The 18,025-nt window shown below is 52.7% G+C and overlaps 5 protein-coding genes across 8 annotated transcripts; 2 read left to right on the top strand and 3 right to left on the bottom strand.

Moving 5' to 3' along the window:
* Nucleotides 1–2,415: 2,415 nt before the first annotated feature.
* NCU02483 (hypothetical protein) lies at nt 2,416–3,271 on the bottom strand (the record flags this gene model as incomplete). Its single annotated transcript, XM_959984.1, has 3 exons — nt 2,416–2,787; nt 2,857–2,955; nt 3,083–3,271. 3 exons carry the CDS (start codon nt 3,269–3,271, stop codon nt 2,416–2,418), a joined length of 660 nt encoding a protein of 219 aa, XP_965077.1.
* Nucleotides 3,272–6,709: 3,438 nt separating this feature from the next.
* Nucleotides 6,710–9,779, bottom strand: tca-2 (tricarboxylic acid-2). 3 transcript variants are annotated; one of them, XM_011394655.1, is made up of 3 exons: nt 9,342–9,779; nt 8,894–9,239; nt 6,710–8,734 (listed from the first exon to the last, which is right to left on the bottom strand). In XM_011394655.1, exons 2-3 carry the CDS (start codon nt 8,942–8,944, stop codon nt 7,373–7,375), a joined length of 1,413 nt encoding a protein of 470 aa, XP_011392957.1. In that variant the 5' UTR covers nt 8,945–9,239; nt 9,342–9,779; the 3' UTR covers nt 6,710–7,372. The 3 variants fall into 3 exon arrangements, with proteins under 3 accessions (XP_011392957.1, XP_011392958.1, XP_011392956.1); XM_011394656.1 differs by having other exon boundaries at nt 8,894–9,062; nt 9,342–9,465; XM_011394654.1 differs by lacking the exon at nt 9,342–9,779 and having other exon boundaries at nt 6,780–8,734; nt 8,894–9,323.
* A 302-nt stretch (nt 9,780–10,081) lies between these two features.
* On the top strand, nt 10,082–12,967 carry NCU02481 (mitochondrial 2-methylisocitrate lyase). Its single transcript, XM_959982.2, has one exon. The coding sequence runs from the start codon at nt 10,626–10,628 to the stop codon at nt 12,480–12,482; it is 1,857 nt and encodes a 618-aa protein (XP_965075.1). The 5' UTR covers nt 10,082–10,625; the 3' UTR covers nt 12,483–12,967.
* NCU02480 lies at nt 12,811–14,427 on the bottom strand. Of its 2 annotated transcripts, XM_011394652.1 has the most exons (4): nt 14,170–14,427; nt 13,987–14,106; nt 13,767–13,908; nt 12,811–13,672 (listed from the first exon to the last, which is right to left on the bottom strand). In XM_011394652.1, exons 2-4 carry the CDS (start codon nt 14,034–14,036, stop codon nt 13,016–13,018), a joined length of 849 nt encoding a protein of 282 aa, XP_011392954.1. In that variant the 5' UTR covers nt 14,037–14,106; nt 14,170–14,427; the 3' UTR covers nt 12,811–13,015. The 2 variants fall into 2 exon arrangements, with proteins under 2 accessions (XP_011392954.1, XP_011392955.1); XM_011394653.1 differs by having other exon boundaries at nt 13,987–14,427.
* Nucleotides 14,428–15,413: 986 nt separating this feature from the next.
* On the top strand, nt 15,414–17,660 carry NCU02479 (glutamine synthetase). Its single transcript, XM_959980.2, has 4 exons — nt 15,414–16,187; nt 16,249–16,543; nt 16,604–17,293; nt 17,372–17,660. Exons 1-4 carry the CDS (start codon nt 15,749–15,751, stop codon nt 17,400–17,402), a joined length of 1,455 nt encoding a protein of 484 aa, XP_965073.1. The 5' UTR covers nt 15,414–15,748; the 3' UTR covers nt 17,403–17,660.
* Nucleotides 17,661–18,025: the final 365 nt, after the last annotated feature.

The raw sequence follows: 18,025 nt of genomic DNA, 5'->3' as shown, positions 1-18,025 counted from the left end.
TTCAGATATTCCGGTGCTAATGTCGGCGAGGAGCTGTGGAAAAAGACGTTGGGAGGCATTTTGTGCGATCATTTTGGTTTTGGCAGTGGTAACCCAAGACCCCGGCATCAAATTCCGGATGTCTACACTCCCGAGCCCGCCACAATTGTAATGGCTAAGGCAGAGACAGCCATATCACATATCACACTCCCGTTTGCAGCCTCTGAAGGGCCGGGATAACAGAGCAGTTAACGGCAATTGGATGGCCTTGTCATGATCGCCGCCCAACGTTCTGATGCTTCCTGTATCAACAAGGAACAGTTGCGCCTAGAAACGCCAGATTGGGTACGCTCCGGCTGGGTATGCAACCAAGTCCAGGGTCATGACCCAGCAGCGCGGGATAAGGAAGAAGAAAGAACTGAAAACGCGGGGGCGCTCCTGTTTGTTTCGACAATGCGGGTTGTAAGTCTCAGGCACGCATGTAAAGTGAGGTGACCTCGACGAAGATCGTAGCCGCCTCATGGGCGTAAGGACAATCAGCAAAGGGCGCAATTTCGTCGGTGAGTCGAATTCCTCTTCGGCAAAATTGGCCTCGCAAGTCGGTCAGATACGGTACCCCTGGTGGCACAAAACGGTTTATGCGCAACGCACATGGTTTAGGTTCGAGCGCATTGGGACGTTGAATTCCTGTTTCTAAACCCACCGCGGAGAAGCCTTCGAGGGAGCGCTGGCTAGGATGACGGTTTCGACGCGTTAAAGTGCCCGTGAGGGTCGTTCAATGGACCGCTGGAGCTTGAGCAGCAGCGAGCACAGTCGAGAACAGTGGTTGAGAAGTGATCGTCCGGCCAGCTGGGACATGGGGACATGGGGCAGCCATGACGTATGTACACTGGAGGCAGTCAAGCATGATCCAAGGACAGACCGGAAGTGGTCCTAGCGATCCATCCCAGCCGTTGCTGAGTTCAGGCTGTTGCGGAAAGACGGGGCCTGCATGATCGAGCGGGTTGAAACCAGTAGGGTGTGACGGAAACCATGCTGTTGATGTCTCGGGAGGGTGGCTAGAGACGGTGGGCTCGCCCGTCGTCCAACGGGCATGGTTTTCAAATGTCTTGCATTCCTTTTTCCTTCCTGAGTGGGCTGTTCAGCAACAAGGAGTGTGATAAAAGCGGGCGCAGGCCGTGTCTCTGTCAAAAGCTGAGCTGGGTATCAATATTACCAGGTACCAGGTCTGGTTTGTTTGTCAAGCCACGTGCTACTCTGGGACCGGAATTTGACCGAGTCAGCTGGTTCCCAGCTATCTGGGTAGGATATCCCATTTGAAATATCGAACGGTGCAATTACCAAGGTGCATTGAAGGCCGTGACGAGCCGTCGAATGCCAACCAAATGCCCATCGGAAGTGTATATGTAGGTGCTCGTCGGTAATGTGCGCGAAGAAAATCCCGTGGACCCGAGGCAGAGTCGATCAGAGGCGCCCGGCTACCGTACACGGCTGAACCATAATTTCGGGTCGGCGGCGCTCTGCAATTTGGCGTCGACGTGGGAGTCGAAATTGGGGGTGGAACTGTTTATGTGGAAGTGGCGAGAAGAAGAGAATTGGTCGTTGAGGTGATGGGGGAGTTGGGGATGATCTGCAGGCCCGCAGCTCGGGCATCTGGCACCCAAGTCCGAATGCCGAAGTGACCTCGCCGCTTCCTGTGCTGCTCTCACTGCAGGTGGCGCCTGCCAGCGGGCAATCGGCAGTGCAGCCCCACCTAGATGACAGCGGCCCGGTGACAATCACTGGGCGGCGCACCCAAACAACGTTCTGACGTCTCGCACCACCTTCCATCGTTTGAAACGCAACCTTGAAACTCAACGGGGAACACAGGACTTTATTTCAACGTCACAAAGGACCCGAGGTGACGCCCAAACGTCGATTTGCTCTTTCATGTCTTTCACCCAAGACATCATCATGTCACTCAACCACCGCCGCTGACGAGACGACTGTTCTCCGCTCGCCCAGAGCGCCAAAGGCAGGATGCACTCAGTCACCAAAACGACCGAGTCAAAGTATTGTTGAAGGCTTGGCTGACTTCAGTTCCTCTAGGAGGCACAAGAACTTGGATGCCAAATGCGAAGAAGAAAAATGAAGAAAAAGAAAACATGAAAAGGAACAACAAGGAAGAACAGGGAAAGAAAAGGCCCCAGTCCACGCAAAGCCAAAGATTCGTCCAAGTACAAATGGCTACCTTGTTCTTCCAGTCCTCACTATCACTGGAAACTCGACATCATCTGGCTGTTGTGTGCCTGGACTGTATGCCGGCAACTATCGCCCATCTCCAATCCTGCTCCAGATGAAGCCACTACCTCCACCTAACCACTCCGACCACCGCCTCCTCCTCCCAAGCTGAACTTCCAAGGACGAGAATCCCGAAATCGTGCCACTTTGGGTTCTTTACTTGGTGCAGGGCTTCCAGGCAAGGTTGATCTGCTGAGTGAAAGCGACGGTGGCATCGTCATCGGTGATTTCGCCAACAGCGCTGGAGTTAGAGCTGGTTAGCGCGATGCGGTTGTTGACGTTGAGGATACCGTTGGAGCCACATGGCGAGTAGATGTAGCTGGCAGTCGGGACCTTGTCGGTCTTGGTGTACACCTGGCCCTCGGCCCAGATGCCGCCACCACTGATGGTGGTCTGGGTGGTGGTAGTGTCTGAAGGCGCCTGGCTAAAGTAGTAGGTGCTGAAGAAGGTGCCGGTCACGCCGGGCTCGAGGAAAGCGTAGCCGTGGTACGTGCTCTCGAGTACCGAGAACTGGAAGCCACCGGGATACTGCGTATCATTAGTTCCTCAACTCGGTCTGTCGCGTATCAGACATAGTCAAAGTGTTGGATGACATACTTTGAGGTTCAGGTGAAGCTGGCAGTTCTTGGTCCTCTCTGTCGGGTTGTATCCTTTGCCGATGTAGACCTGGAATCTATCGAAGCCAAAGGTGATGACCTTGGATTTTTATTCCAATCAGTATCGGTCGCCAGACTCGATTTACATACTTGGTAGCCTTCCAGAACAGGAAGGTCAACCACACCGTGCTATTCTACACTGCACGGGTGCCGTTGTTACAACGTACCGTCTTGTCCGGAGAGATGCTGGTGGACACGGTGCCTTGCGGGCACCCGTTGCCGGAGAAGGTGGCGCTGGCGATCTGAATCTGCTTGGGATCCGGAGCATCAGCCCAGCCATCGGGAGAGGGCTGGACAACACCCAAAGGTTTGGCGACAGCGAGAGCGGGAAGGAGGTAGGCGACAGAGAAACGCATTTTGGCTGATTGTCAAAGACGATCGCTGAAAGGGATCAAATTGGTCGCTTGAGATCAGGAGGAATTTGAGGGCTTTGTGGTTTTAGATGGCTGGAGAAGGCTGGAGAAGGCTGCTGTGATGCAGAAAATCAAGTCCATTTTGTCGTGGGATACCGCCGCCCTTTATACTCATGCCGGAGGTGAGCCGGTCTCTTCCTCTTTGGTGTTCTCTGCTGACTTCTTCCTTCTCCTCCTCGCGATCAGCTTCCGGAGACAGAAGCTCTTGAAAAGCACCATACATGGCATTCCTGATTTGGCCACTGTGGTGATGCTAACCTGTCGCCAAGGACGCATGACCTTTCGACTATTCGCACCGGTACCAAGTTGCTTAAGTTTCCTTCAACGCTGACTCGGTCCCAGCCTCAAAGAAATCTCAACCCTTGACTGCCAATATTGATGATTGTTTTGGTTCTCCCGTCCAGAGCCAAAAAGAACCGCGCTAGAACCGATATCTGAGGTTGACAAGACTCATGGGTCGCTGCAACGAATTTGCGGATGAAGTGAGGTTAAATGAAGCGCATATTAAAGCGGGACGTCTGCCTTTTGAAGGGTCACCTCGTCGGGATGTCGTACCAAGCTTTGGCCGTGCTGATACGAAGGCTACTGGTCTTTACTTCCTCACAATATCCCGTCGGTACTTTAGTCTCAAGTTTTGAGGTATGCGGGGACCGTGATTCCCTATCTACGCTTCCCCGATCCCAGCCTTGCTCAGTAGCTGCAACGCCCAGCTCTCCCATCTTTGATCGAGACCATATCGTTTGATCATGGTTCTTTGTGTGGTTCACGAGGGCCGATGTAACCTGGCATCGTGAATACCAGATCCGGTCGCTGGGGAACAACCTCTATGTCAATAGCATTCCGGAAGGATGTAACACACCCCGTCGCAGCGTGACACCTGCGTGCCGTTCCCAGGGTGTTCTCTACGAAGTCTGCGGCTATCGAATAGCTCGAATGTAGAGACCTGCGACTATTTTCAGGTAGGGACAAGGGGAATTAAAGGGTATTTCGGCATGTTCATCAACACTTTTCCAAGTCAACTGACTCTCGATATTGATGCTATTTTTACTTTCGTTGAAAACTGCACTTTATCTGCCACTGGTCAAGAACTATACTGAATATATCGGTGTGCTGCGTTCGCCAGGCATGTCAGCCGGGTTGCTCCCTTTGTTTCGGCTGACAGATAGTATCTAGGCTTTTCGTTACACTTCACAGTTCCTTAGTCCTACTGTTGTCGACCTCTTGTGGCCATATGTGCCGGACGATACAGCAATCTGAACACTTACGTGATACGCACCTTGAAATGGCACCATTGGCCAATGGCAACGACCAGACCAACACAAGTCCTTTAAGAAGCTTCAACGCCGTCTCTCTGTGCTACCTTGGAAAGTATTCCGTTCCTAAGCCCGTTTACATAATAGGCAACAATATGGCCGCTATAGTAGAATACTTACTATTCTCCGGACGAACCCCCCGGGGGCTCCAGAACGTCGTGGCTTGGAGTTTGAAGGCGTTATACCAAGGTCCTTCGTTGTGTGTATTCTCTTGGCTTCACTCGGGGCAACGATAGGAGAGGTGTAGAATCTCAACACTTCACCTCATCTCTGACTTCGCTAGAGGTAGTATACAGGCCGGTTCTAACGCCGGTGCATCCACTGGGAACATCATACCCAAAAAAGAAAAAAAAAAAAAAAAAAAAAAAAAAAAAAAAAAAAAAAAGAAACATCGTAACAGCACATCCCGCAATCGCATACTCCTCCTCGGGGTCATGGCCGTGGTTCTTCCATGCGCCTGAGCCCTGCATTTCGGTTGCAGGAGTTTTGCACTTTACACTTTTACGCCTCAGCCACTTCCGCTCTTTCTTGGCTGCTTATTATGCTGATTCTTGGAACATGGGGAATATGTGACCTCCATACTCTGCTGTGTGATGCCTGAGAAGCCTTTTCCGGGTTGCAGGTGCCCGAAAGGCTTGCAGCTATCCCGTTGATGCTACTTTTTTGAAAGTACCTGGGACTATACTGCTGTAGGAGGGAGACAAAAATAGCTACACATAGATTGGAACTGGCAAACGGGTTAGGGTGGGATGGTGGCTTGCGCGCCCACTGGCTACTGATGGATGAACCCTCACTGGAGAGTAAAAGTCTCCAAAGCTTGAAGGAGACTATAATAAAAACAAATAACAGACTACCTACAAACCCGCGCAGCTATCTGACACATGGGTAATGATTGGTCTGCCAGAAAGAGTCTGCAAATTATGCAGATTGGAAAGCTAATGAGCAATGACTGTGGTTATATTTCTTCTCGATCTGATTTCCACTTGATTCCCGTATGCTTCCAATCAAGGTAAGTATTTGACCAAGACGCAAAGAAGCGGATCAGCTCCGAACTAAGGCCAAGGTATGGGTGAGGTCGGAAAAGCTACGCTAAGCGTTTTCTTCTGGTATTTTTAAGGAAGCGACTATTGAATTGCGATCCAATGCTCACAAGTTAAAGCTGAGCACAGCCATAACCACGAACCACATATCAACGATTTGAGAACCAGGACGGAAAAAGAAGGAAATAAAAAGGAAAAAAAGAAAGAAGTACCTCCGGCTGGTTGTTACAGTTGCAAGGGGTAAGTAGTTTCTACCTTTCACTACTGTTATTCTACTCATGATTAAAAATAGATGCTTACATACCTACATTCCAACTATCTCCAGGAGTCTAGGCACAACGCTTCGTAGCAAATGCCCACGTCTTTTCTTGCTCAAACCTTATGTTCACTTCCAACTCTCCCCCCCCCCCCTTTTCTAATGACCCCAAAACAACAGCTTCCTCACTCTTTCCCGCCAAAGCTATTATCTTTCCATCATCTCGACAATCCCATCCAAGTTCAGCTTCTCACAGTTACCCCTGGATTAAAACGACTTAAAAATTACCGTGCTACATACATAGGTACAACGATGATCACTGGCGCATAACCATCGAGTGAAACCCATGGTTTCCTCAACCCTGGCTCAGTCTCACTCGTGTCATTGGTCGTACACTACAGACAAGCGCAATACCACGTTGATCATTCGATGATCCGGGACGCTTTGGCCGAGACCTGGAGGGTGTGAGGGGTGCGGGGGATCTGTAGTGTACATAGAAGCTTCGACGTTGCATTGTGAGACAAAGGATACCTGTTGGGGAGGGGAGCAGAGTTGGGGAAACAACAGGAAACCTGACCCCCTCTTTCGTTTCCCCAACTCTGCTCCCCTCCCCAACGGGTACACGTCTAGAGCTTTCCGTAAAGGTACCTATTTAGCATGGAGGTGCGAACATGACTATTACGCTCAACTCTCACAGTAGGGAAGGTAGGTAATCAAATAGACTCATTACTTCAGATAGCATTTCAGGTGCACCATGCAATCGCGAACCATACACTGGTAACTTGGATTTGTTTTTAGTCTGGACAAAATACATTACACGGAGCCAAGGTAGCGAATGCAATATATACCACTCTAATGTCATCGCTAACCCGATTCCAAAACACGGGAGACCAATGACCGTGCCGTATCTCTTACAGTTGGATATTGATTCCAAAAATAACCACGACCTTTTTTTTCTTTTTTTCTTTGCAGTTCCACCAAGCCTTCTGATCGATTCAGTCAGATCAGCCAGTCAATCGCACTTGAGATGTGACCGTAAACGGGATGTCATCTTCCGAAGCGCGAGTCGGACAGACGCGTCTGCCAAAGGGAAGCAGTCGAGTTCAAGGCCAAAACACCATAATAAATGTGATCGTGAGATCATGGAAGGGAGAAGGAATTAGAAAGTGTTTGCAAATATCTGAACCAACAGAATGAACAATACAAAATGGACGGCCTCGGCAACTCGACTCATTCTCCCAAGCGAGAATAAGACCAACAGGCGACGTCCTAGTCATAATACATACATACAAGGCAAGTGAATTCGGCGTTCTCGCTCGCTCGCTTCTGTCCTGTGATCCAGAAGAATATCATCGCGACACTGTGTAATCGCTAACAACGACACAACCAACTCCAGGTCGTTCCTTCACATCATTCGTTCAATCTTAACCCGCATTTACTGTCCCTCAACCTGCTTGAGGATACCCTCGAGGTTGATGGACTTGGGTCGCTCAATCGGCAGACCCAGAGCTCTATCCCAGATGAGCTGTGCGAGCGGGCCCAGACCACGCGAGACGCCGAAGGTGGCGGTGTAGTAGAGGGTTTCGTGGAAGCCGTAGTGGTGGAACAGGACGCCCGAGGACGAGTCCACGTTGGGGTAGGGGTTCTTGGTCTTGCCGTGCTGCTTGAGAACCTCGGGAGCAATCTGGCTATTTTTGAGCACGAGCTGGAAGACGGGGTCGGCCGCAATCTTAGGGCGGGAGGCCGCGTAGTCCATAAGGGCCTCGAAACGGGGATCGGGCTTGCGGAGCACAGCGTGGCCGTAGCCGGGCACGACGCGGCCCGAGTTGAGTGTGTTCCAGAGGTAGCTGCGCACGTCTTCGTCCGTGTAGGAAGAGGGGATGGCCTCCTTCATCTGAAGGATCCATCGGAGCACCTCCTGGGCGGCAAGACCGTGGAGAGGGCCGGCGAGACCCTGGAGACCGGCGCTGTAGGCGAGGAAGGGGTCGCTCAGAGCACTGCCGACTAGGTGGGTGGTGTGTGCAGAGACGTTGCCGCCCTCGTGGTCACCGTGAAGGGCAAGGTACAACCTCAGAAGATCCTGGAAGTTCTCGTTCTCTTTACCGGGCTTGCCCAGCATGGCAGCAAAGTTGTAAGCCCAATCCTGCTCGAGGTCGACCTCGGCGGGGAGAGCACCGCCGCCCTTGTACGAGTTCTGGTAGATCTTGGCGGCAATGGTAGGGAGCTTGCCGAGCAAGGAAATGCAGTCATCAAAGGTAGGCTCCCAGTAGTCAGCCTTGTTCAGGCCCTGCTCGTAGGCCTTGGCAAATTTGGAGGTATGATTGAGGGCCGAGACAGCAATGGCGAACTGGGTCATGGGGTGGAGGTCTTTGGGGAAGCCGTCGAGGAGCTTGTTGACAAAGTCGGGCAGGGCAGCCTGCTCGGCGAGCTCCCGCGAGAACTGGCGGACCTGGTTGGTGGAGGGGACTTTGCCGGTCAAGAGAAGCCAGAACATGGCCTCGGGCAGCATCTCGGTGCCATTCTTGCCCTTGGGAAGCTCCTTCTGGCAGTCCTTGATGGTGCGGCCATGGAAGCGAATACCCTCGTTGGCATCGAGTACGGAGCCCTCCCAAATCATGGCCTTGAGGCCACGCATGCCACCGATTGTGTTCTCGACCTTGACCTCGCCCAGCACCTTGTTCCCATGGGCCTTGACCTTCTTGAAGAGCTCGCGCTTTTCGGGAATGGCCTCCTTGAGCACTGTCTTGAGATCGGGTTCGGCGGTAGCGTAGCCTCGTCGCGAGACACGGGCATGATTCTGCAGAAGAGGGGATACACATGTTAGTAAGGCTGTCCTGTGCTGCGAAACACCGAAAGTGGAATTCATCCCAAGACGGGAGATGGGGAAAAGCTGGGGAAGGCAAGGGAGAGACGGAGAAAGATGCGATGACCTGACTCGCGTCCGCATAGCACTTACACGGAGGGCTCCACCGAAGGCCCGGGACCCAGTTCTAAGGTTCATGGCCATTTTGGGCTTTGTATGTGTACCGTATATCTACCAAGCAGAAATCGGAGGGTATCGACGCTGCTGAAGAAGAATTACCAAACAAAAAAAGGTGCCAATTGCTCGATCGACCCTATATATACTTATGGTCGCACACCGGTCAGTACAACCTCGACAACACATGTGCGACGACACGCCGCTTCCCGTCTTCCACCGCTGCTCAGGCCGAGGGATGTGGTGGGGTCCCAGCTGGAGCTACCCCAGAAGCGGGCGGGGACACTGGGGCCGCTGAACGCCTGGGGAAATGGGGACAAGCGTGCTGGAAGACAGCTGTCAACATGACGGCAAGAGCGGAGTTAGGTGGAATGGGGGCACTTGGGAGACAGCGCGGGCAAACTAGGGCAAGGACTCCATCCCGTACCTGAGGCTTTCTGTTTGACAGTCTGGGGAAGTGGAAGCAAGCTGGAAACTGTGGACACTGACTGACTCGTTTAAGTGAAAGTTGTCGCCGTCGACGTCGTCTTTAGAATCAAGAGATGGGATTCGCAAGACACGAGCACACCGAGCAATCTCCAGGACCGCATTGCCTTTTTGTTTTTTTTTCTCCTCCCAATCAGAGCCCTTAGCGGCTTCCCACGGTCATTCGGCTTGTGACGACGTTGCATCGCCGTGTCTCGTTTGGTCCAACCCCCACGCCAATCCGTCCAGTTTGCAGTCTCACAACCGAGGAAAGCCGTTTCGGCAGCACCCACGGCGGCCACGGCCAGCTTCCTCGAAGGACCTGAAGGATGGTTTCGCTAACAAAATCTGCGTGTGTCTCCCGCGGCGACCTGTTAGTCTGCCCTGGCCAAGGCTGTCCTCCTTTCCTCCAGGCCATGCCCCTCCCTCCCCTCATGGAAAATCGCATTACCCCCTGAACGGCCGATCTGGGGAGATGCGGGGAAGCCTGACAGGAGCCATTGGCCAATGACAGGCAAGGTAATCTTCCTCGGTTGTCGCTACTCAGGTTGTATTGTCAGCCGGCGTTTGATGTCCGGAGGAACGGACGTCGCAGCAAGGTGGTGAGACCGATAGCAATGCCGAGATGGACCTCCCAGTCCTCACTGGATGGACCTCGCTCTCCTTTTTATGGACCTCCTCCAAGTTTCATGGCGGGGAGATGGGGACTTGTAGGCGTGCACTGCCCGTGTTGGGTATAACATTGGTCAACTTTGGCGGCCAGGCCCAGGTTATAGCCCAGGTTGTCACGTCACAAGATGTATGGAGATATGGGGTCGGCACCATCGGGGCAGCGTCGGGGAAAGCGGTGGTCAGCCGGTTGTGGCAGGGGGGGCGATACTGTATCGCAACCAAAACACGACAAGTTGTCAGACTTGTCTCCTCTTGTCTCCTCCTGCCAACGTAGGACGGGAGCAAGTTAGCTTAATAATCGCCTTGCAGTCTGTCGTTCCCAACTTGAATAACTCTTCACAGAGCCAACAGTCTTGAGATCTTCTTGTTTCCAAATCCCACTCAAACCTTTCGTCTTACATTCATTCATTCAGGTACTTACCGCTAGCTGCTACACCACGCTGCCCCGCTCCTTTCTCGGACAACACAGCTGCGCTTCTTAAGAAAAGAAGGCCAGCTTGTGTTTTGAGCCCGCTGCAAAGTAACTGCAAGTACACGAGTCAGTTACCAAATTTCACACGCTCTGAAAGCTACAATGCTTCGCAGGGCAATCCCCAGAATCTCCCGGCGAACTGTCCCGGCGCAGACTTCATCCCCCCTCTTCGGTCTTTGCGCCCGCCCCGTGAGAACCAGCACTACCACCTCCGCGCACGCTCGGCTCCTCTCGACATCAGCTGCTAGGATGACCGCTCCCTCGCCTCTGGCTCCTGTTGAGCATCCTTTCTCCTCGACCATTCCTTTTGAGTCCTTCCAGCTTTTGCCCGAGGAGCAGAAAGCCGGCGCGGCCGAAGATGCCCTCCTCCAACAACAGATCAAGGAAGTCGAGGCTTGGTGGGCGTCGCCGCGCTTCAAGGGCATCAAGCGCGACTGGACTGCTGCCGATGTCGTGAGCAAGCGCGGTTCGCTCCAGCAGACCTACACTTCGTCCGTCATGGCGCGCAAGCTCTGGAACTTGGTGCAAGAGCGCTACGCCCAGGGCAAGCCCATCCATACTCTGGGTGCCATCGATCCCGTTCAGATGACCCAGCAGGCGCCTCATCAGGAGGTCCTCTACATTTCTGGTTGGGCATGCTCCTCGGTTCTGACTTCCACCAACGAGGTATCGCCCGACTTTGGCGACTACCCCTACAACACTGTTCCCAACCAGGTCCAGCGTCTCCACAAGGCCCAGAGCATGCATGACCGCAAGCAATGGTTCCTGCGCAGCAAGATGACTCCTGAGGAGCGGGCCAAGACCCCTTATACCGACTACTTCCGCCCCATCATTGCCGACGGCGACACCGGCCACGGCGGCTTGACTGCCGTCATGAAGCTTGCCAAGCTGTTCGCCGAGAATGGTGCCGCCGGCGTTCACTTTGAGGATCAGATGCACGGTGGCAAGAAGTGCGGTCACCTTGCCGGCAAGGTTCTCGTCCCCACCGGCGAGCACATCAACCGCCTCAAGGCCGCCCGCTTCCAGTGGGACGTCATGGGCACCGAGAACCTTGTGATCGCTCGCACGGACTCCGAGAGTGGTAAGCTGCTTTCTTCCTCCATCGACGCCCGCGATCACGAGTTCATCCTCGGTGTCGCCGACCCCTCCATCACCTCCCTCGCCGAGACCCTCGCCGACATGGAAGCCCGTGGTGCTCCCGGTTCCGAGATCGACGCCTATGAGGCCGAGTGGGTCAAGAACACGAAGCTCGTCACCTTCGACGAGGCTGCTCTTGCCCACTTTGAGCACCACAACGTCCGCCAGGACCTCTTCGCCACCTACAAGGCCACCATTGCCCAGAACCCCAACATGGGCATCACGGCCCGCCGTGCCCTGGCCCAATCCATCACCCCCGAACACCCGGTGTACTGGGACTGGGACGTGCCGCGCACGCGCGAGGGCTTCTACCACTTCCGTAACGGCATGGCGGCCGCCACCAAGCGCGCCCTCGCCTTCGGTCCCTACGCCGACCTCCTCTGGGTCGAGACGGGCGACCCGTCCGTCGAGGTGGCCACGGAGCTCGGCCGCGCCGTGCGCGAACAGTTCCCCGGCAAGGGTCTCGTATACAACCTTTCCCCTTCGTTCAACTGGATGGCCCATGGCTTCACCCAGGACACGCTCAAGTCGTTCGTCTGGGACATTGCGAAGGAAGGTTTCACCCTTCAGCTCGTCTCGCTCGCGGGTCTGCACAGCACCGCCACCATCAGCAACGAGCTGGCCCGCCGCTACAAGAACGAGGGCATGCAGGCGTATGTTGAGCTGGTGCAGAAGCGCGAGAAGGAGCTCGGTGTTGATGTGCTCACGCACCAGAAGTGGAGCGGCGCCAACTATGTTGATGCCATTCTGGGACACATTCAGAGCGGTAGCTCGAGTAGCAAGAGCATGGGCGAGGGTAACACTGAGAACCAGTTCGTATAAGGGCTTATCAGTTGCTCGGTCGGTCGGTCGGGATACAGTACGCACACGACTGAGTGAAGGTATACAAACCTACTAGGCAGTAGGTGATGAGGTCAATGGGGGACTTGCTTGGCGGGCGGCTATTTCGGGTTCGGTTGGTTGGCTCTAGGCGAAGTCTTTGCATGGCATTTCATGGGGCGTCTTGTTCTAATGTTCTTTCTGTTAACTTTTTTTTTTGGTTATGATAACATACTTTTCTTTGAACTACACGTGGTTTAGCTGTCTATACGCGGTTGATAGACCCGATGGTTAGTAGTTATACGAAAGGTTTTTGGTACATTCATCATCTCCTGATAGACGCAATGCATGAGATTACTTATACTATGCAATCTTTCTACAGCTCGCTGCGCCTCTTCTCATACATATGTATAAACCTCACATCGCGTCGCTTCGTACATTTACATGTCGGGGGACGCATACAGTTGCTCACTTGTGCATATGTACAGAAAACATTTGTTTTATCATAGTCTCTGAGGGCTAGAAATCCTTTCTTCTTACTCCTCCAAACTCTCCTTCAGTGCATTATTAACCGGCGCCGCCGTCGCCGGTCCCTCGGGTGTAACATACGCCTTCGTCATGCCGCCATCAACCACCATATCATGTCCGTTAACAAAACTAGCTTCATCACTTGCCAAAAACACCACCGCCTGCGCCTGCTCCACCGCCTCTCCAAACCTCCCAGTCGGAAAATGAATCTCCCTCCGTAGTCTCTTCGCCTTATCGTCACCCAGCCAGTCCTGCAACAACGGCGTGTTGAGGGGAGCCGGACACAAACTGTTGAATCTGAACCCTTCGCGGGCATGCACCATAGCCAACTCGCGCGTCATGGCTAAGACAGCGCCCTTGGAGGCCGTGTAAGCCAGCTGGGGGGTGGCAGAGCCGACAAGCGCGACGACGGAGGCAGTGTTGATGATACTGCCCTTGGTCTTTTTGTGCTTGCGCAGGGACAGGACGGCGTGCTTGCACCCGAACCAGACTCCCTTGACGTTGATATTGTGTGTTAGGTCCCAGATGGACTCGGGGGTGGCGACGGCGTCGTCATCCTGGCTGTGCATGATGCCGGCGTTGTTGAAGATGATGTCGAGGCCGCCCCAGGAGTCGAGGTGCGAGACCATCTTTTCTACTTGGTCTTCTTTGGAGACGTCGCATACCTAGATCGGGCGCCGAACGGTTAGCTGATTGGTTCTACCTAGGCCTTGGATAGGACGGAGGGTTATTCTTGGGGTAGAAATGGATATGACGTACAATGGATTCAACGCGGGATGCGTTGGGCACCAGCTGCTTGACTTTGGCTTCGGCGCGCTGGATGGCTTCGGCGGAGATGTCGGCCATGAGGACGTTGGCGCCCTCTTTGGCGAAGAGGATGCTGGTTTCTAGGCCGATGCCTCTATCGGACGTGGGAAGATGTGGAATCAGCTAAATTGTCCATTTTTGGATGTGTTTTTGGTGTCTAGGCTTGACTTACCCAGCAGCGCCGGTGATGATGGCATTCTTGCCCGCAAGACGTCCAGGCATGATGTTTGAGTTTGTTAGGAGATCAAAGTTAAAGAATGGTTATGAGGTTCGTCTTGCGTAGGTGAACGAGCTTTCGCGATGTCAGTTTCTTGAGCGAGGACGAGCAGCGGGGCGGTTGATAAGGTCCACAGACAACGTAGCTGAGATCTAGCGGAGAACAATGACGTTCTAGGGCTTCAGAGGAAGAGCAATGGATAAGAATTTCATAAATTACTTAGTACTGTAGAACGCTTCACGAAAGATTTGCCTCGAGTGACTACTTTTGATATGTCTCGCTTTCAGAGAGATCCGGTGAGAGCCACAATCGTATCAAGCTACCTCTATCAGACGGGAGGAGGCGGTTGTTGCGGATCCAAACATGGATCCGATAACGGCAAGATTGTAACACACAGGGCGGGGAGAGAGATGTACATCGTGTTACATTCTTGCTCCACCGGAACCACGAATTCGCAGTGTGTCCTTTCGTTTCAGCCATGGCGGCTGCCAGCTGATGTGTGACGCTTGATAAGCATCGTAAGTTCACTGGTGAGTTTTTGATGACTGGATGGGTTACCCTAGAGGTTCGCACTACATGATGGTGTTTCTGTTTGTCAACCTCAACCACCGCCAGTAGGCCAGCAAGGTAAGGTAGGGATGGCCTGCCCAAAAGGATGAGGGGTGATGGGGTCCCTGATATGTGTGGGGAACCCCGCCGCCATTAGCTTCGTGGAGATTGTGGACTCAAGTAGATGGTATCGTGGACATTCCGTCCTGCCGTCATGGTTCAGTTTCGAAGCTGTTTTGGTTGTGATGGCATGTCGAGCGATTTTTCTATTCAACTTCCTTCAAGATTCGCAGTTTGAAGTAACCGCATATGCCCTTTTTGACACTAGGAACGCGACATATCCCAACTCACCTCACTGGATGACCAAGTCGGTCAGTTACACTACACTACAAGACACCAGCGGGGTTAATCAGCTGCCCAAAGCGGGGTTGGTGGTATTCGCTACCGACGGAATCTATCTTAGGGGGTGGCTGCTGTGACATGGTGAGCTTATCATAAGTGCCGGCTGTACACAGTAACTATGGGAAGATCATAGAAAGATTGAGGATAAAAGATATGGTTCTATACAAACCTTTTCCATAGGATCGAGAATCGCATGATGAAATATCTTCGTTGCTTGCAAGTCCATCATGATGGCCCTCGTTATGTCCAAATTACTCAAGCCACGAAAGCCAAGGTATAGCCGTGACTAAGTACATATGGTTCATGGACGGAGTACTAAGCTCAGAACTTGAAGTTGAGGCGGTGACGTAGGGTCTCCTCGTACATAGTACTTCGTACTGTACTGTAGTGTACTCCGTCCTTAGGAGTTCATTCCTGCGCGATAAGCTTATCTCTAACGCACACTGTGTAACTGCCCGGGTTTCGATTCAGGAACCACTGCAGGGCCCCTCGAGGTGATCGTCATCATCCCATCCGCCGGTTTCGTCTGGTTCAACAGAAACCATCTTGCGCGTCGAACCCTTTCTTCCGTCTAAACTTAGGACAACCTAAAGGCAAATTACAGTATTCCATCTTCTTACGTTGTCTTACGTTGGCGAGGTTGTGCAACCTCTATTGTAAAGCGCATCGCTGTTATCTCCGCCGGTATTCGACCCTCATCTCGAACGTCTCCTTACGCTTCTCCATACCTACGCCCCTTTAAAATAGAAGGTCTCCAATATCCAAAATGGCCACGAACGGTAACGCCCCGAAAGAAATCACGGCGGCACAGCTCCCCGACCTGCTCGCCAATGACAACTCGGTCAAGCTCGCTGGTATCGATGTCGACGGCCAACTGCGCGGCAAGCTTGTATCCAAGAAGAAATTTCTCTCCATTGCCGAATCAGGTTTCGGCTTCTGCTCTGTCATCTTCGGGTGGGATATGCACGATCAGACGTACATAAAAGAGCTGAAGGTCAGCAACAAGGAGAACGGATACAGGGACATCATTGCTATCCCAGATCTGAACAGCTTCCGGCGCATCCCGTGGGAGAACAATGTGCCGTTCTTCTTAATTAGCTTCCATGACCCCGACACCATGGAACCTGTGTCGGCTTGCCCGCGCGGTCTTCTAAGGAAGCAGTTGGCAAAGTTGAGTGAGAAGGGGTATGGAGCCATGGCTGGAGGTAGGTACATTTGGACAACAAGGTGTTGCAGAAACGAGACCAACTAAAGCCACATCAACAGCCGAGTACGAATTCTTTCAATTCCGAGCACCGTCAGAGAACGCTTCCGATTCAACAGCGTCATACCTGAAGGAGAACCCTCCTCATTCACTACCATCCCTGACCGAGGGCATGTTTGGCTACAGCTTGACGCGACCCGTCCACAACAAGGATTACTACTACGATATCTTCAATACATGCGAACAGTTCCAGTGCAACATCGAGGGCTGGCATACCGAGAGTGGACCGGGTGTATTTGAGGCTGCCCTCGAGTTTGGAGAAGTTAAGCAAATGGCCGACCGTGCCAGCTTGTTCAAGTATGCATGCTCCCCCTTTTCACATCCCATGTACATGCGTTTGGCTAACATGTGTCACAGATATGTCGTAAAGTCTGTGGCCACAAAATACGGGATCACTCCTTGTTTCATGGCCAAACCCAAGCAAGGTCTCCCCGGAAACAGCGGACATATGCACATCTCCCTCGTGGACAAAGATGGCAAGAACCTCTTGGCTCGCGAAGAAGTCGACCCCAACGCCCCATATCCCGATGTGGCTTATCTCTCGGACCTGGGCAGACACTTCCTTGCAGGAATTCTTGAGGGTCTGCCAGATGTCATGCCTATGGTTGCACCAACCATCAACAGCTACAAGAGACTTGTTGAAAACTTCTGGGCACCTGTAACCGTCTCCTGGGGTCTGGAGCACCGTGCCGCTTCTATCAGGCTTATCGGTCCTCCGGGCTCCAAGGCTGGTGCGACCCGCTTCGAAATCCGCGTCCCCGGTGCGGATGCCAACCCGTTCTACGTCTTGTCCGCCGTGCTAGCATTAGGCTGGCGTGGTGTGGAGAAAAAGCTTGAGATTCCTTGCCCACCGCTAGGCAAAGGAGAGCAGGTTGGTGGAGTGACGGATGCGGGTGCTAGGCTAGCCAAGAGTCTGAAGGAGGCTACAGACCGGTTCATGAGTAAGAACAGTATTGCGAGGGAAGTATTTGGAGACGAGTTTGTGGACCATTATGGAGGAACGAGAGAGCATGAGATCCGGCTCTGGGACGAGGCCGTCACGGACTGGTTAGTTACTGCCCCAACTTTCCAATTAGTGCCCCCATGTAGGAATTTATGAAGACAAGATGCTAACAATTTGAACAGGGAGATGAAGAGGTATATCGAGACCGTCTAACGTACTGAACACTTTCCTTCGTTTTAGTCATGAGTCACGCCTAATGAGTTATGCGGCTTACAGTTCTCGGATGGTGATACGCTGGAGTCTTTTTGAGTCGAATAGCTTTACTCACATCGTTCAAACAGTTCAATGCGATACCCAGTTATGTCTATGATTGTTTTTTGTTTTTTTTTGTTTTTTTTATTGTAACTCTCTGATGGGGGCACCTTTGAGTTTCAAATCTTATACCACTTCATCCATCACACTCCAACCAAGCTACCAAAGCTATCTCGCTTCCTTTCGTCCCATGCTATACCATTTCAAACCAAGTCAGACCGCCTGATGGGTCTAAGATTGACCCAACTAGCCACTTGCTTTCACCAACAGACCGTTTCGTCGAGTGGCGTAACGGGCTACCGTTCTACAACCGTAAACAACCCCATAAATTTTACCTGTCGGTTGGATAACGGTGATGTATGTCTAAGTAACCCAAAGATTGTTCCAAAACGTTTGCCACGTCATGTATTCAGGATCCGTTGGTATCTCGTTGGTTTCTATGATGCCATTCGAACGAGCGGCTGTTGGTCTCTCTGTCTCTCTTTTCTATTTCTTTTTTTGATTGTATGCAACCCCCCTCACGT

The sequence above is a fragment of the Neurospora crassa genome, linkage group I (genome assembly GCF_000182925.2).
Source record: "Neurospora crassa OR74A linkage group I, whole genome shotgun sequence".
NCBI lineage: Eukaryota > Fungi > Ascomycota > Sordariomycetes > Sordariales > Sordariaceae > Neurospora > Neurospora crassa.
This window is presented reverse-complemented; position numbering and strand designations above follow the sequence as displayed.

Excerpts from the sequence above, each read along its gene's own strand:
- tca-2 (XM_011394655.1), bottom strand. The coding sequence starts at position 8,944 with ATGGCCATGAACCTTAGAACTGGGTCCCGGGCCTTCGGTGGAGCCCTC. Across the intron at positions 8,735-8,893 it reads CCTTCGGTGGAGCCCTCCGT|AATCATGCCCGTGTCTCGCG; the intron begins GTAAGTGCTATG and ends CCTCTTCTGCAG.
- NCU02481 (XM_959982.2), top strand. The coding sequence starts at position 10,626 with ATGCTTCGCAGGGCAATCCCCAGAATCTCCCGGCGAACTGTCCCGGCG.
- NCU02480 (XM_011394653.1), bottom strand. The coding sequence starts at position 14,036 with ATGCCTGGACGTCTTGCGGGCAAGAATGCCATCATCACCGGCGCTGCT. Across the intron at positions 13,909-13,986 it reads ATCATCACCGGCGCTGCTGG|AGGCATCGGCCTAGAAACCA; the intron begins GTAAGTCAAGCC and ends CACGTCCGATAG. Across the intron at positions 13,673-13,766 it reads CATCCCGCGTTGAATCCATT|GTATGCGACGTCTCCAAAGA; the intron begins GTACGTCATATC and ends CGCCCGATCTAG.
- NCU02479 (XM_959980.2), top strand. The coding sequence starts at position 15,749 with ATGGCCACGAACGGTAACGCCCCGAAAGAAATCACGGCGGCACAGCTC. Across the intron at positions 16,544-16,603 it reads GACCGTGCCAGCTTGTTCAA|ATATGTCGTAAAGTCTGTGG; the intron begins GTATGCATGCTC and ends CATGTGTCACAG. Across the intron at positions 17,294-17,371 it reads GACGAGGCCGTCACGGACTG|GGAGATGAAGAGGTATATCG; the intron begins GTTAGTTACTGC and ends CAATTTGAACAG.